This window comes from Budorcas taxicolor, chromosome 11 (genome assembly GCF_023091745.1).
Source record: "Budorcas taxicolor isolate Tak-1 chromosome 11, Takin1.1, whole genome shotgun sequence".
NCBI classification, from domain to species: domain Eukaryota; kingdom Metazoa; phylum Chordata; class Mammalia; order Artiodactyla; family Bovidae; genus Budorcas; species Budorcas taxicolor.
In genome coordinates this window covers 155,152,624-155,167,022 of record NC_068920.1, presented here as the reverse complement: position 1 = coordinate 155,167,022, position 14,399 = coordinate 155,152,624, and the positions used below count along the sequence as shown (strand labels likewise).

The following is a 14,399-nucleotide window of genomic DNA, read 5'->3' as shown; positions in this document are numbered from 1 at the left end:
TGGTCAGAGGCTTCACTGTGGCTGACAGTCTTGTAGAAATCAGTGTACTTTTGTACCTGTGAAAGTTCAAGTCCTTGACATGATTTTGTTTTGTGTCCTTTCTTTGGTCTTACCAATTCAATCTGTAGAAATTTGGGATGCTATTTCAGAATAAAACCATGAAATGGTCCAGAACATATGAGTTTAGAATATATGAAATTGGTCAAAATTGATAAGTAAATTGGAAGTAAACAAGGCAGTTAAATCTTTATCTGGACAGAAATTTTTTTCTTAACATCCTTAGCATTTTCCTCCTCATTTGTTTGTTGAAATTTGCATTCCTTTATACAATGCATGTCCCTGCCATCTTCCTTGCATGACCTACAGATCCTCTTAAAGTGTTAAAATGAAAACAAAACAAAATAAATCTCAATCTTTTCACTGCAGTAGTTTTTTAAGGGATAAAGCATAACATTAATATTAAAAGTGTTACAAAATCATGAACTAATTTTTTGGTAATAAAGTTAGTGATTTTATTTGTAAATAATTATTTCCATGTCTTATAACATGGTATTAAATCAAATATTCTGCACCCCCACCTAACATGTTGATATCTTTTGTTTTACTTTTTTCAAAGTACAGTAGGTACTAACTGAATGGGCCTTTGAGAGAGATTATTTCTCACATCTCGTAGTTGCTGTTCCATTTACACAAGAGTTTAACTAACTGATAGCACCAGTGGGAAAAGGCTAATTCCCGAACTGGAATTACAGTGGTTGATAAAATAGTAATGATAATGGATTTTTCCCCTACACTGATATTTGATAGTTCTTTTCTTACATGAAGTTTTTGTCAATGAGAATTTTCAAGTCTTATTTCAAGTCACTGCATTTTTTACAATTAGTGACTCACTTAAAATTAAGAAATCACTGAACCTTGGTCTCCCACACTGCAGGCAGTCTTTACTGTCTGAGCCACCAGGGAAGCCCTAAAATTATATTTTAAAAAATCATTAGGACTTCATTCTGCAACTCTTCTATTTAAGTAATTTTATTTGTTGAACTTGAGATTTTAATTTTGCTTAAAATGAAAAGATCATTTTGAACATCCCAGATCTCCATCCCCCTTTTTTTTTTTTAACCCAGAATAATGGGATACAGTAGATTTTTGTTTTGTTTCTCATTATTATCTGAAGAACTAATGACAATGATCTTTTAAAATGCTGAAACAGGCAACATGCTGAAATATTTAAATTCTGTGTTAACTGAAGTGTTCAATTTTAAATTAATAAAAAATTTTTAAAATTATCTTCCACTTGTATCAGTGAGAAATTTACCCGGTACCTTTGTATTTGAACATCATATTAGTGTTACTCTTCAACTGAAGTCTAGGATTCTTCCCTTCTGTTTTTATAGGTCCTTATGATTTTGGAGGGGTACTTACTAATAGTAACCGAGATATTATAAATGGAGATGCCATCCACAAACGAAATCAGTCCCACAAGGAAATGCATTGGTATGTATTCTGGTGTCTTTCCTATTATAAAAATTAAAGTTATATCTTATGTTAAGTGAAGTGGGGACTGTTTTCTAGTACTAGAAATGTCCCCTCAGACAACTGTTCATAACACTTATCTGGATTCCAGCAATATTTCAGGCTCTGACTACCTTAGACGTTTAGAATTGTTGGCTTATACTTAAAAAATTTTTATTGAGTATCTGTTATTATGTCAGGCACTATTATGTCCCTGGAGATCTGTTCATTCAAGTTGGAGGAGGCAATAGATACGTACATAAATAATAACTCAGGACATGATGCATGTTAATATCAACATAAACATTTTAATACAAGGTTCTGTTGGTATAATACAACAAAACTGAAGCTAGCTGTATGATTTCAGGTAAATTTCATCCATGAAAGTTTGCTCAACACATTCACTGCTTGGGCTATTAGTAGCTCTAGGATTTCTCTAGCTGAGAGATAGCAATTTTATTATAGAGGAAACTACCTTGCTTGAAACTGCATTTCTAATAACACTTTACATAAAAACATAGCTCTTCAAATTAAAGAGTGGCTAAGGAAGGGCAGAGAGGGAAATTTTCAATTATTATACATGCAATAGTGAAAGATTCCCCAAGCCATGTGTTTGGTGCTATAGTTGACCTTACTTGTAACTGATATATATTAGAAAAACCTGTTTTGAGATATCTTGGGGTTTGATGATACTGCTCATTGACACATCATTTTGTATATTTACATTAATATTTATTCACATACATGCATTGTCCACTAACCCTGGGAAAGAGCATGCACACCAATATTGTGATCTTAAGAAGTGATCCTCAAATGCATGTTACTGGACTTTGGGTCCAGTAGTTCTTCTGTGGACCAGTGAATCTGTATCTATAACAAGCACCCCAGCTGATTCCGATGCAAATGTTCAGAGGAAATGTAGGCAATAATAAGAGGGGAGCCCTCACTTACCGTCTGCAAAATTGAGATATAGCTTAAAATAGCCATCCCAAACCTTTTCAGCACTAGGGACAGGTTTTGTGGAAGACAATTTTTCCATGGCACAGGGTGGAGGAGATGGTTTTTGGATGATTCAAGCATATTACATGCATTGTGCACTTTATTTCTATTATTATTATATCAGCTCCAACTCAGATCATTAGGCATTAGATCCCAGAGTTTGGGGACCCGTGGCTTAAAACATGAAAAATATTTAAATTGGATATGGATTTTGAGAGACTCATTGAAATAGAAATCTGGTTGTGTTAAATGGCAACCCACTCCAGTACTCTTGCCTGGAAAATTCCATGGATGAGGAGCCTGATAGGCTACAGTCCATGGGGTCGCAAAGAGTAGGACACAACTAAGCGACTTCACTTTCACTTTCACCTGTTCTTAGGAGGAACCTTTTAAAATACTAGATAAGTCCCTAAATGCTGCCCTCTGAGATTTTCATGTGTGTTTAATCCATCTCTAAATATATAGACTTCTCTTTAGCTTGCATATTCTCTTCTAAAAACATTTATTTATTACTCATTTGGCGGTGCCAGGTCTTCTTGCAGCATGCCGAAGTGTTCATTGTGAGACGTAGGCATCTCCCTGGTCATGGCTCATGGGCTCTAGCGGGCAGGCTCAGCAGTTGTAGTACAAGGGCTTAGCTGACCTGTGGCATGTGGGATCTTAGTTCTTTGACCAGGGGTCAAAGCCACGTCCTCTGCATGGGAAGGCAGATTCTTTTTTTTTTTTTTGGGAAGGCAGATTCTTAACCAATGGACCACCAGGGAAGTCCCTAGCTTGAATATTCTTGAATAATTATTATGTCCTGGTTTTTTTTTTTTCTTTTTCCCCCAAATAAAACTGCTCACTTGTCTACCCCAATAAATACAGGCTTTTTTGGTCTTCTGCTTAGTTAACCTTTGTTTTTCTCTCAGTGCTGTGATGAAAAAGAGATGTGAGTAGATCAAACTGAAGAATAAGATTTCTGAGGCTTGGCCTATAGAGTTATACAGTCATTCATTGTTACCATCGTTGTTGTTTTCCCAGCCTCCATCCTGGAGATCTCTACCCCTTCACAAGGAAGCCGCTGTTCATCATTGTGGATTCATCCAACAGTGTTGCTTACAAGGTAAGTTCTGCGCACTCCATCACACATTAGACGCTACAGCACCACCCCGAGGTAACCAACCTGAACGTGTGCCTTTTTATTTTGCTTTATTTTATTTAATTTTACACAATTTGTATTTAGTCTTTCTTTTCTTTTGAGGTTGTGCATGCTAGTCAGGATCTGGTGCTATGACTAGAAACAAGAAGAAAACGCATGAATGGACACTCAGTGGAAAATAATAAATCCTCCTGCAGGAAAAAAATATTCAAGATTTCCAAGATCTCTGGTGGGAGGTTTATTTTTGTTATATAACGCAGAATATTTTCTTTTATAGAGGTGGAAGTATATGGGCAAATTTTCTTTTCCAGTTTTCATACTTTTTCCCCTCTACACACTGAGCTACTCTAGTTTAAGTGAAATTTCTATCCCATGTTATGTAGTTAGTCATTGAATATCTACACAAATTGTTTTAGATGCACTTAATTTTTTTTTAAATTTGTGACAGTAAGTGAAAAATGATGACCCTGAAATGATGCTGAAATAAGTAGCAGGGACCAAATGTGAAAATTCCATGTTTTGTATTTTGCTATTGAAACAGATTTTCAGTGGTTGTGTAAAGAATGGCAGCAGCAAGACCCTTTAAAGTTGGATGTTATAATTCACACTATAGTATTTTATAGGAAAATGAAAACAAGAGTTTTTGGAGTCCTTTGTATGTAGTTCATATATTTCATTAGTGTTCAGTATGCTCAGAAATATGCTAGAAACACTGATAAGCCAATTAAAGTTATTTCTTTTGTGGGTGTTCATATAAATAAATGGAGACGCAAACATTAATAGGTTTATATCAGAAGAGCAGTAGAAATGTCTGCTAGCCAAGAAAGCTGGCCCGATGCATATGTTTCCATCGAATTTTCATGCTTAGTTTCACTTTTTAAAGTCTGAATTCCAGGAGCATCCAATCCACCCTAAGTTGTTCAGCATGTTTCCTGCCACCCATTTTGTCCAGTTTAACATTACAGCTTTTGATTTTTAGGAAACTTAGCTGTGTACTTTCTTAAATCCTGTGTGTGCTGTTGTCATTTTTTTAATCTTTTTGAGAGAGCGGTAAGTTGCTGAAGGAAAAGGTTTATTCGCTACTCCAATTAAACATATAAGCCAGAGGAGTCCAGGCATTTTGTGTCTTCACAGTGTTCAAAAAAGTGTTCTGTGTCTTTGTCAATGAAAAGGAGTCATTTGCTTCTGTTTAATGATGTAACAGAGTATGTTGATGCACCAGATCAAGTGAATGGCTTACTATGATTTTGTGTGCATTACAAGTATTTTAGCAGTCTGTTAATTTCTACTTAATTTAATTGGACATTATTTGATACCATCTTTTATAATCTCAAGAATATCATTCATGTTATGTACCTGTTCTTTCCAGTGTCGTTTGGATGTAGAATGAGTATGGGATGTTGATTGTTAAAAAACACCACTGTGCATAATTGGAATTATATATCATGATTTAATTCTAGATTTCTATACCCTGAGCCTAGGAGAACAGTGGAATAATGGAAAGATTTTTGTGTTTGTTTGGTGTTGATGGAACATGCACTATTACTCCTCTAAAAAATTAAATTATTGAGAACAAACTGATCATTAGAAATGAAATGGGGAGCCCATATGCAGTGGGCAAATCAGAGTCTTAACCAATGGACTGCCAGGAAAGTCCTGCACAATGGTTTTAACAGCTAAGCCACACAGTAAAGTTTTTCTTTCCTGTGCAACTTTCTACTTTGCCTGGAGCAAATAATATTATCTTTGCTCCTTATTGTTTTTTTTTCCCCCTGAACTTATCACAAATTCAACCCCAAGCTCCTCACCAGTCGTCTAATCTTTCCTGTTGTTCAGATGCATCATTTTATCTCTGGGACAAATGATCTCCCAGAGCCTCTGGACTGGTGCCCTCTACACATACTATACAGCTCTCATCCCAGAATCTCTTATTATTATTCTGGGAATTCTTTATCTCTCTTTTATATTGGATTCCCTGTTTCCTGAATCCCCTATCTTCCTCTTGGACACTCTATTACTGTCTCATTTGGTTTATTCTTTCATTTTGGTGCAGCATCTCTAGCAAAATTTAGCCTTCTGGGAAAGGATGAATATGAGATAAAACAATCGAAGTCTCATACTTCTGCAAATGTCTTCGATTTACCCTCACACCTGAATGATGGTTTTGGTGTCAGAAGTTATTTCCCTTCAGAATCTGGGAAGCATTGTTGCGTTGTTTTCTATCTTCAATATTTCTAGTATTTCTTTCTTTTTTTCCCCTAATATTTCTTAAGAAGTACAAAGCATTCTAATTCTGGATCTTTCATCTGACCTTTGTTCAGTCCCTGGAAACATATAGGCTCTTCTCTTTGTCGCTAGTGTTTTCAACTTAACAGAGTGCCCTGGTCTGGCTTTACTTTTAACTATGGTACTTGGCATGTAGTTCATGAGTCCTTTCAGTCTGGAAATTCTGCCCATTTTCTTGAGTTTTTTTCAGTGATTTCCTCCCCTCTGTTTTCTTCTTTTGAGAATTTTTGTCATTCAAGTTTTGGACCTTCTGGTCTAGTCTTCAGATTTTTTTTGCCTGTTATTTTCCAACTTCCAGTCTTGCTCTTTAGGAAATTCCTTCGCTTTTATCTTCTAAACCTTTTATTGAGCTTTTCATTTGTTTTCTAGATGTTTCTTTCATGAAGACATGGACGGGTGTGTGTAAAACATATACATGCACATATATAATTGGTTTTTATCCTGGTTGAAATACGCTGTCTTTCCTTTGAGAATGTCAAGGATCATTTTAAAAGTTCTCTCTGCATGGTATCTCTCTCCTCCATTATGATTTGCTTCTAGTGCTTTTCCTTCATATTTCATTTTAGAGACTCAATTTTTGCTTTTCTGATCAGATTTAAGAATGGAAGCTAGCAAAATGGTTGGAATCTCTGAGGTTGTGGGCAGAGTCGTCACAGTGAGCTGCTCAGTGTGACAGTCTAGCTCAGGAGCCATGGACCAGTACCTCCTGTCAGATCATCAGCAGCATTAAAATTAGAAATAAATTTCACAATAAATGTAATGCTCTTGAATTATCCCCAAACTATCCCTGCACCCCTGGTCTTCCACGAAATCAGTCCCTGCTGCCAAAAAGGTTGGAGACCGCTGATCTAGGTGGGCCTTTTCGTTGAATCATTTTGGGTGTCAGTATGTTTAGGTCTTTCTTCCTGATTGGGTCATACTCACTGGAGCAGACTCAACTGTTCTGCCCAGAATGTAAAGATCTATTAGCGTTATGCTCTGTTCTCCTTGAAGTCTGTGTGAGTTTATATTAATATCTGCTTATACATATATCTTTATATACCCAGTGCCTCATACTTTAAAAATTCTTAATAAATGTATGTTGAATGATTATTTGAAGATAGGCACCATTATCCTTATTTTACAGTTGAAGAAACTCCCCATGGAGCTTAAATATCTCGCCTGATTGATTCCAGCAGTCTTGCTCATTTCAGTGCTCAGGCTGTTTCTACATTTAGAAAGAGAGGTGCTTTTCATGCTAGTCTGAGTCTCGTTTCAGAGGAGATGGATTGAAACGCCAAGATCTCTTAACAGAACAAGTGTATCCCACATGTTGACTCTGAAATTTCCATCAGGGTCTAGGCCTCATCTGTAGTGATGTACTAGTGGGGTTAAAAAAACAACATCTATCATTTTGGCCAACATTTCTTTCAGTTCTGCTTTTTCTTCCCCCCTTTGGAAGAAGAAAATCCTTTGAGTAATTATTTATGACAGAGCTGGATGCCTGCCAGTGAACATGACTTATACATTTGTCAAAACAGTCATATTTATCTCAGCAGTTTTTGTCCTAAAGCATTTGACTGATAGCTGTACGTTGCTGTGGTCTATGAAGGCATACACACAAAATTACATAAGAGTTCTTCTGACAGTCAGCCACACTCCATTTCCTCCTTGCTACCACATCACCTCATTTGTGTTGTGTGTGACCATCGCCTCATTTGTGTTGTGTGGTTATCTAGGTTTTGTTTCTTTTATATTTAACCTGTTGGGAGTTGCTGGACTTCTTGAATTTGTAGGTTAGAGTTTTTCATTACTGCTGGAAAATTCTTAGCCATTATCTCTTCAGACCTTGGCCATGCTCGGCTTCTCTCTCATCTCTTTCTGGACCTGATTTTACATACATCATTCTCACTGTGTCATCCACGTCTCTTGACCTCTCTTCTATATTTTCCATCTTTTCATTTCTCTGGCTGAAACTTGGATGATTTCTTTCAATTTAGCTTTCAGTTCACAAATTCCTTTTTTTTCAGCTGTGACTAACTTGGATATTAAACTCATTTATTGAGTTTTATATTAGTTGTGGTATTTTTCATTTCAGAAAGTTTTAGTTGGTTCTTTTTTCAAGTGATTCAATGCCCTTTTTATAGTTCCCTGTTTTCTGTTTTCAAGTTTCTTCTTTATTTCTTTAAACTTAATAGGCCTGCTTATCATATTATTTATTATCCATCCGGTAATTCTTACACCTGAAATCTGCTTTTGCTGCCCAAAGATGCCCATTGCTGTTTCTGTGTCCCAGTATGCTTGCTTATCTTTGATTAGATGGTTCTTGTATCCTTAAAATTCTCTGTGATAAATTCACTGAACCCTAGAATGATGATATTTTCATCCAGAGAGGATCTGCATGTGCTTCTGCTACAGAGGCGCAGCTTCGGACTATGTGTTTGGGATTACCTAGGTGGTATGAATTTGGGCTGCAAACATGCAAGAGGGCTGGCTTATAGTTAAAACTCTAGGGCTGTTTGGTTCCTTTGCTTGCTCTTTCTCTATTCTGCTCAGCACCAGGAAAATTTTCCTTGTGATCTGTGGAGGCATGGTCATGGCAGTTAGGGAAAGTGTGAAATTTGGATTTTGTTCACCCTAACAGTGAATTCCGTGGACTTTATAGTCCATGGGGTCAAAAAGAGTCAGGCACGACTGAGCGACTTTCACATACATACATAGAGTAAGAGTATAGCCCTTTGGGATTCCAGTTTAGCAAGGCTGGTTTTCTATTAGACTCTCATTTTAGACCGACCCTGAGCTCTGACTTCTATCCCCTTCTCTGTAAGGCCTTCAAAATCTAAGTTCAAGTGGTTCAGTTGCCTTAGGGCAGGGGAGGCCTTGTTGTTCTTTAGTTGCTAAGTTGTGTCTAACTCTGCGACCCTATGGACTGCAGCGCACCAGGCTTCCCTGTTGTTCACCATCTCCTGGAATTTGCTCAAACTCATGTCCTTTGAGTCAGTGATGTTACCTAACCATTTCATCCTCTGCTGCCCCCATCTCTTACCTTTAATCTTTCCCAGCGTCAGGAACTTTCCCAAAGAGTTGGCTCTTCGCATCAGGTGGCCCAAGCATTGGAGCTTCAGTTTCAGCATCAATCCTAAAGGCCTGGTGTCAAGCTTATTTTCTCAGTCTCCTCTACAGGTTTTTCCTCATCTTTCTGACCTATCCCTGGAGTATCCCTGGGCCCCACCCTTGTTCTTCTTTTCTAGCTACAGCTGACTCCTTAGATGCCCTTAATAGTTTCATGACTTGAATTACTATCTCTGTGCTGACAATTTCCACATTTCTATCACCAGCCCAAATCTTTCTCAGTTAACCCCAGACTCGAGTATAATCTACGTACTCCACATCTCTCATTGGTGACTCCAATAGAGATTGCAAGGCTGACATGCCCAGGACAGTTTCTAGACCTCTTCTGTGTCCAGCTTCCCCATACCAGTTAATGACTATAGTCCTTATCGACCATGCCAAAGCCTTTGATCGTGTGGATCACAATAAACTGTGGAAAATTCTGAGAGAGATGGGAATACCAGACCACCTGACCTGCCTCTTGAGAAATCTGTATGCAGGTCAGGAAGCAACAGTTAGAACTGGACATGGAACAACAGACTGATTCCAAATAGGAAAAGGAGTGCGTCAAGGCTGTATATTGTCACCCTGCTTATTTAACGTCTATGCAGAGTACATCATGAGAAACGCTGAGCTGGAAGAAGCACAAGCTGGAATCAAGATTGCCGAGAGAAATATCAATAACCTCAGATATGCAGATGACACCACCCTTATGGCAGAAAGTGAAGAGGAACTAAAAAGCCTCTTGATGAAAGTGAAAGCGGAGAGTGAAAAAGTTGGCCTAAAGCTCAACATTCAGAAAACGAAGATCATGGCATCTGGTCCCATCACTTCATGGGAAATAGATGGGGAAACAGTGGAAACAGTGTCAGACTTTATTTTTGGGGGCTCCAAAATCACTGCAGATGGTGACTGCAGCCATGAAATTAAAAGATGCTTACTCCTTGGAAGAAAAGTTATGACCAACCTAGATAGCATATTCAAAAGCAGAGACATTACTTTGCCGACTAAGGACCGTCTAGTCAAGGCTATGGTTTTTCCAGTGGTCATGTATGGATGTGAGAGTTGGACTGTGAAGAAGGCTGAGCGCCGAAGAGTTGATGCTTTTAAACTGTGGTATTGGAGAAGACTCTTGAGAGTCCCTTGGACTGCAAGGAGATCCAACCAGTCCATTCTGAAGGAGATCAACCCTGGGATTTCTTTGGAAGGAATGATGCTAAAGCTGGAACTCCAGTACTTTGGCCACCTCATGCGAAGAGTTGACTCATTGGAAAAGACCCTGATGCTGGGAGGGATTGGGGGCAGGAGGAGAAGGGGACGACCGAGGATGAGATGGCTGGATGGTATCACTGACTTGATGGATGTGAGTCTGAGTGAACTCCGGGAGATGGTGATGGACAGGGAGGCCTGGCGTGCTGCGATTCATGGGGTTGCAAAGAGTCGGACACAGCTGAGCGGCTGAACTGAACTGAGCCCAAATCCTTAGTTTCATTCTGAACTTTTCCTTGCCTCACACCCACATTCCACTTCAGAATGTTTTCTTGGTTATAACTAATATGCCCAGAATCTTACTACCTTCAGTGCCTCCACCGTCTCTCCCCTGAATTAATGCAGTAGCCTCGTAACTAGGCTTCCTCCTCCTGCCCTTGCTCCCCTGCAGGGGTGCCTGTAAATCAGATTATGTCACTTATCTACTCTGAAGGCTCCTCATCTCACTAAGGGTAAAGACTTCATGCTTTTTGCTCTCATGCTTCTCCTCCACCCCCCAAATGCATCTCTGATCTTCTCTTATGGTCTCCTTATCACAGTTCTCTTCAGCCACACAGACCTTGCTCTTCCTCAAACATACCTGACACTCTTCTGCTTGGGATCTTTGTGTTCTGTTCCTTCAACCGTGAATCCTCTTCCAAAGAACACTTTTTGTTTTCCAGGCATTTAATTAACTGAAGCCTCTTAATAGAGCTTTCTGTAATTTTGTTGTTGTTCAGTTGCTCAGTTGTGTCCAACTCTTTGTGACCCCATGAACGAAAGCACGCCAGGCTTTCCTGTCCTTCACCATCTTCTGGAGTTGTTCAAACTGATGTCCATTGAGCCAGTGATGCCATCCAACCATCTTGTCCTTTCTTGTCCCCTTCTCCTGCTGCCTTCAATTTTTCCCAGCATCAGGGTCTTTTCCAGTGAGTCAGTTCTTTGCATCAGGTGGCCAAAGTATTGGAGCTTCAGCTTCAGCATCAGTCCTTCCAGTGAATATTCAGGGTTGATTTCCTTTAGGATTGACTGATTTGATCTCCTTGCAGTCCAAGGGACTCTCAAGAGTCTTCTCCAACACCACAGTTCGAAAGCATTAATTCTTCGGTGCTCATCCTTCTATATGGTCCATCTCTCACATCTGTATATGACTACTGGAAAAACCATAGTTTTGACTGTATAGACCTTTGTCAGCAAAGTGATGTCTCTGCTTTTTAATACATTGTCTAGTTCATCATAGCTTTTCTTTCAAGGAGCAAGGGTCTTTTAATTTCATGGCTGCAGTCACCATCTGCAGTGAATTTGGAGCCCAAGAAAATAAAGTCTGCCACTATTTCCCCATCTATTTGCCATGAAGTGATGGTACCGGATGCCATGATCTTTGTTTTTTGAAGGTTTGAGTTTTAAACCAGCTGTTTCACTCTCCTCTTTCACCTTCAACAAGAGACTCTTTAGTTCCCTCTTTGCTTTCTGTCATTAGGATGGTGTTATCTACATATCTGAGGTTATTGATATTTCTCCCAGCAACCTTGATTCCAGCTTGAGCTTCACCCAGCCTGGCATTTCACATGATGTACTCTGCATATAAGTTAAATAAGCAGGATGACAACATACAACCTTGATATACTTCTTTCCCAATTTTGAACGAGTCAGTTGTTCATGTCCAGTTTTAACTTTTGCTTCTCAGAAGGTAAATATGGTGATTTGGTGTTCCTATCTCTTTAGAATTTTCACCAGTTTGTCAACACAGTCAAAGGCTTTAGTGTAGTCAATGAAGCGGAAGTATATGTTTTTCTGGAATTCCCTTGCTTTTTCTGTCATCCAGTGGATGTTGGCAATTTGATTTCTGGTTCCTCTGCCTTTTCTAAATCTGAAAGTTTTAAGTTTATGAACTGTTAACATCTCACTTGGAGAAATTTGAGCATGACCTTGCTAGCCTGCAAAATGAGTCTATTGGGTGGTAGTGTGAACATTCTTTGGCATAGCCGTTCTTTGGGATTGGAATGAAAACTGACCTTTTTCAGTCTTGTGGCCACTACTAAGTTTTCCATACTTGCTGGCATATTGAGTGCAACAGTTTAACAACATCATCTTTTAGTATTTGAAATAGTTCAGCTGGAATTCTGTCATCTTCACTAGCTTTGTTCAGAATGATGCTTCCTAAGGCCCACTTGACTTCACAATAAGGAATTCATGATCTGAGCTACAGTCAGCTCCCAGTCTTGATTTTGCTGACTGTATAGAGCTTCTTGATCTTTGGCTGCAAAGAATATAATCAATCTGACTTCAGTGTTTACTATCTGGTGATATCCACGTGTAGAGTTGTCTCTTGTGTTGTTGGAAGAGGGTGTTTGTTATGACCAGTGCGTTCTCTTGGCAAAACTGTTAGCCTTTGCCTTGCTTCATTTTGTATTCCAAGGCCAAACTTGCCTGTTACTCCAGGTATCTCTTGACTTCCTACTTTTTTGCATTCCAGTCCCCTATGATGAAAAGGACATATATTTTGGGTGTTAGTTCTTGAAGGTCTTAATAGGTCTTCGTAGAACCATTCAACTTAAGCTTTTTGCATTTGTGGTTGGGGAATAGACTTGGATTACTGTGATATTGAATGGTTTGCCTTGGAAACAAAACAAGATCATTCTGTTGTTTTTGAGACTGCACCCAAGTACTACATTTCAGACTCTATGAGGGCTACTCCATTTCTTCTAAGAGATTCTTGCCTACAGTAGTATGTATAATGATCATCTGAATTAAATTCACCCATTCCTATCCACTTTAGTTCACTTTTTTGTGATTGCCCCAACCCATTCTTGCCTGGAAAATCCCATGGACAGAGGAACCTGGTAGGCTGCGGTCCATGGGGTTGCAAAGAGTCGGACACGACTGAGCGACTTCACTTTCACTTATTTAAAATTATATGCCTCCCCAGCACTCTAGTCACCTATCTTTATTTTTCTCATAATCATAACAGTTAGCTTCTGTTACCATGTGCTATTTTAAGCACTTTACAAATACTAATACATTTAATCCTTGTAACCCAATGTGTTATTTCTGTTAACCCCGTTTTACTGATAAAACCAGGGCAGAAGATGGCTGATTTGGAATTGAAATACATTCTGATTATGAATCTTTGCTTTACTGCTAGCTGTACTCTGCTGACTTTGCATATGTAGCACTTGTCAACCTCTGTAATGTTATATAACTTTATTTATTTTGTTTACTGCAGGTCGCTACCTGCCACCTCCACCCCCATCTAAATGTCAGCTCCAGAAAGACAGGATTTTTTTTTAATCTGTTTTTTTGTTTGTTTTGGTTTGTTTTTTCTTACTGCAATACCCCTAGCACCTACAACAGTATCTAATTTGTAGGTTCAGTGAGTATCTATTGAAGAAAAGAGATCTTTGAAAAGGTACTATGTACTTACTATTTTAAAGTTGTAAAGTTGAGTTCACCAATAAGCTCTTTTAAACTTTTATAATCTATGCAATTCTAGAGCAGTGTAAAATGTCAGAAATACCCAATTTATTCTATGACAGGCCAGAAGACATATGACCTTGAGCAACTGAACAGCAGCAAATACACCTACTAATAGAATCATCTGCCAAAAGAGTTTATCTGAAAAAGGAGATTACATATATGAAAATCAGTCAATACTGTATTCCCTGTTACCTTGTACCCATTTTTCTGTTGAAACAGTGGTCTTTTTCTTATGGATTTGGAAAAGCTCTTTCTATATTAAGGAGATTAATCCTTTGCAAAGTGAGTTGCAGATATTTTCCCCAGTTCATCTTCTGGCTTTTGCTTTAGTTTATGCTGTATTTTACAATTCACAAGCCTTTGGTTTTTGTAATGGGTTTGTCAGTCTTAATTACAACTGTCAGGAAGATATTCTAGATTAGAGAAGTTACCCTTATTTTCTTATATTTTCTTTCAGCACTGTTGCTATTTAATTTTTTATATTTAAATTGATTATATTAGAAATTCATCCTTGATTTTGGTATGAAGTATGGAGTTTTCTAGATAGATGTCAGTTTTTCCTGCCAGTGCCAAACCACCATCCTTATAATATATCCTTAAGCCTCATCTATTTCGGGGTCTAATTCTGAACTCTTCATTTTCTTCC

At 38.4% G+C, this 14,399-nt stretch overlaps 1 protein-coding gene across 1 annotated transcript in view; it reads left to right on the top strand.

Annotated features, from left to right (window-relative positions):
- Positions 1–14,399, top strand: part of SCAI (suppressor of cancer cell invasion) — a 106,936-nt gene that overhangs the window by 80,158 nt on the left and 12,379 nt on the right. The window contains exons 13-14 of the mRNA XM_052649306.1: positions 1,395–1,494; positions 3,535–3,616. Of these exons, the coding sequence (XP_052505266.1) occupies positions 1,395–1,494; positions 3,535–3,616 (182 nt within the window). The remainder of the gene's footprint in view (positions 1–1,394; positions 1,495–3,534; positions 3,617–14,399) is intronic.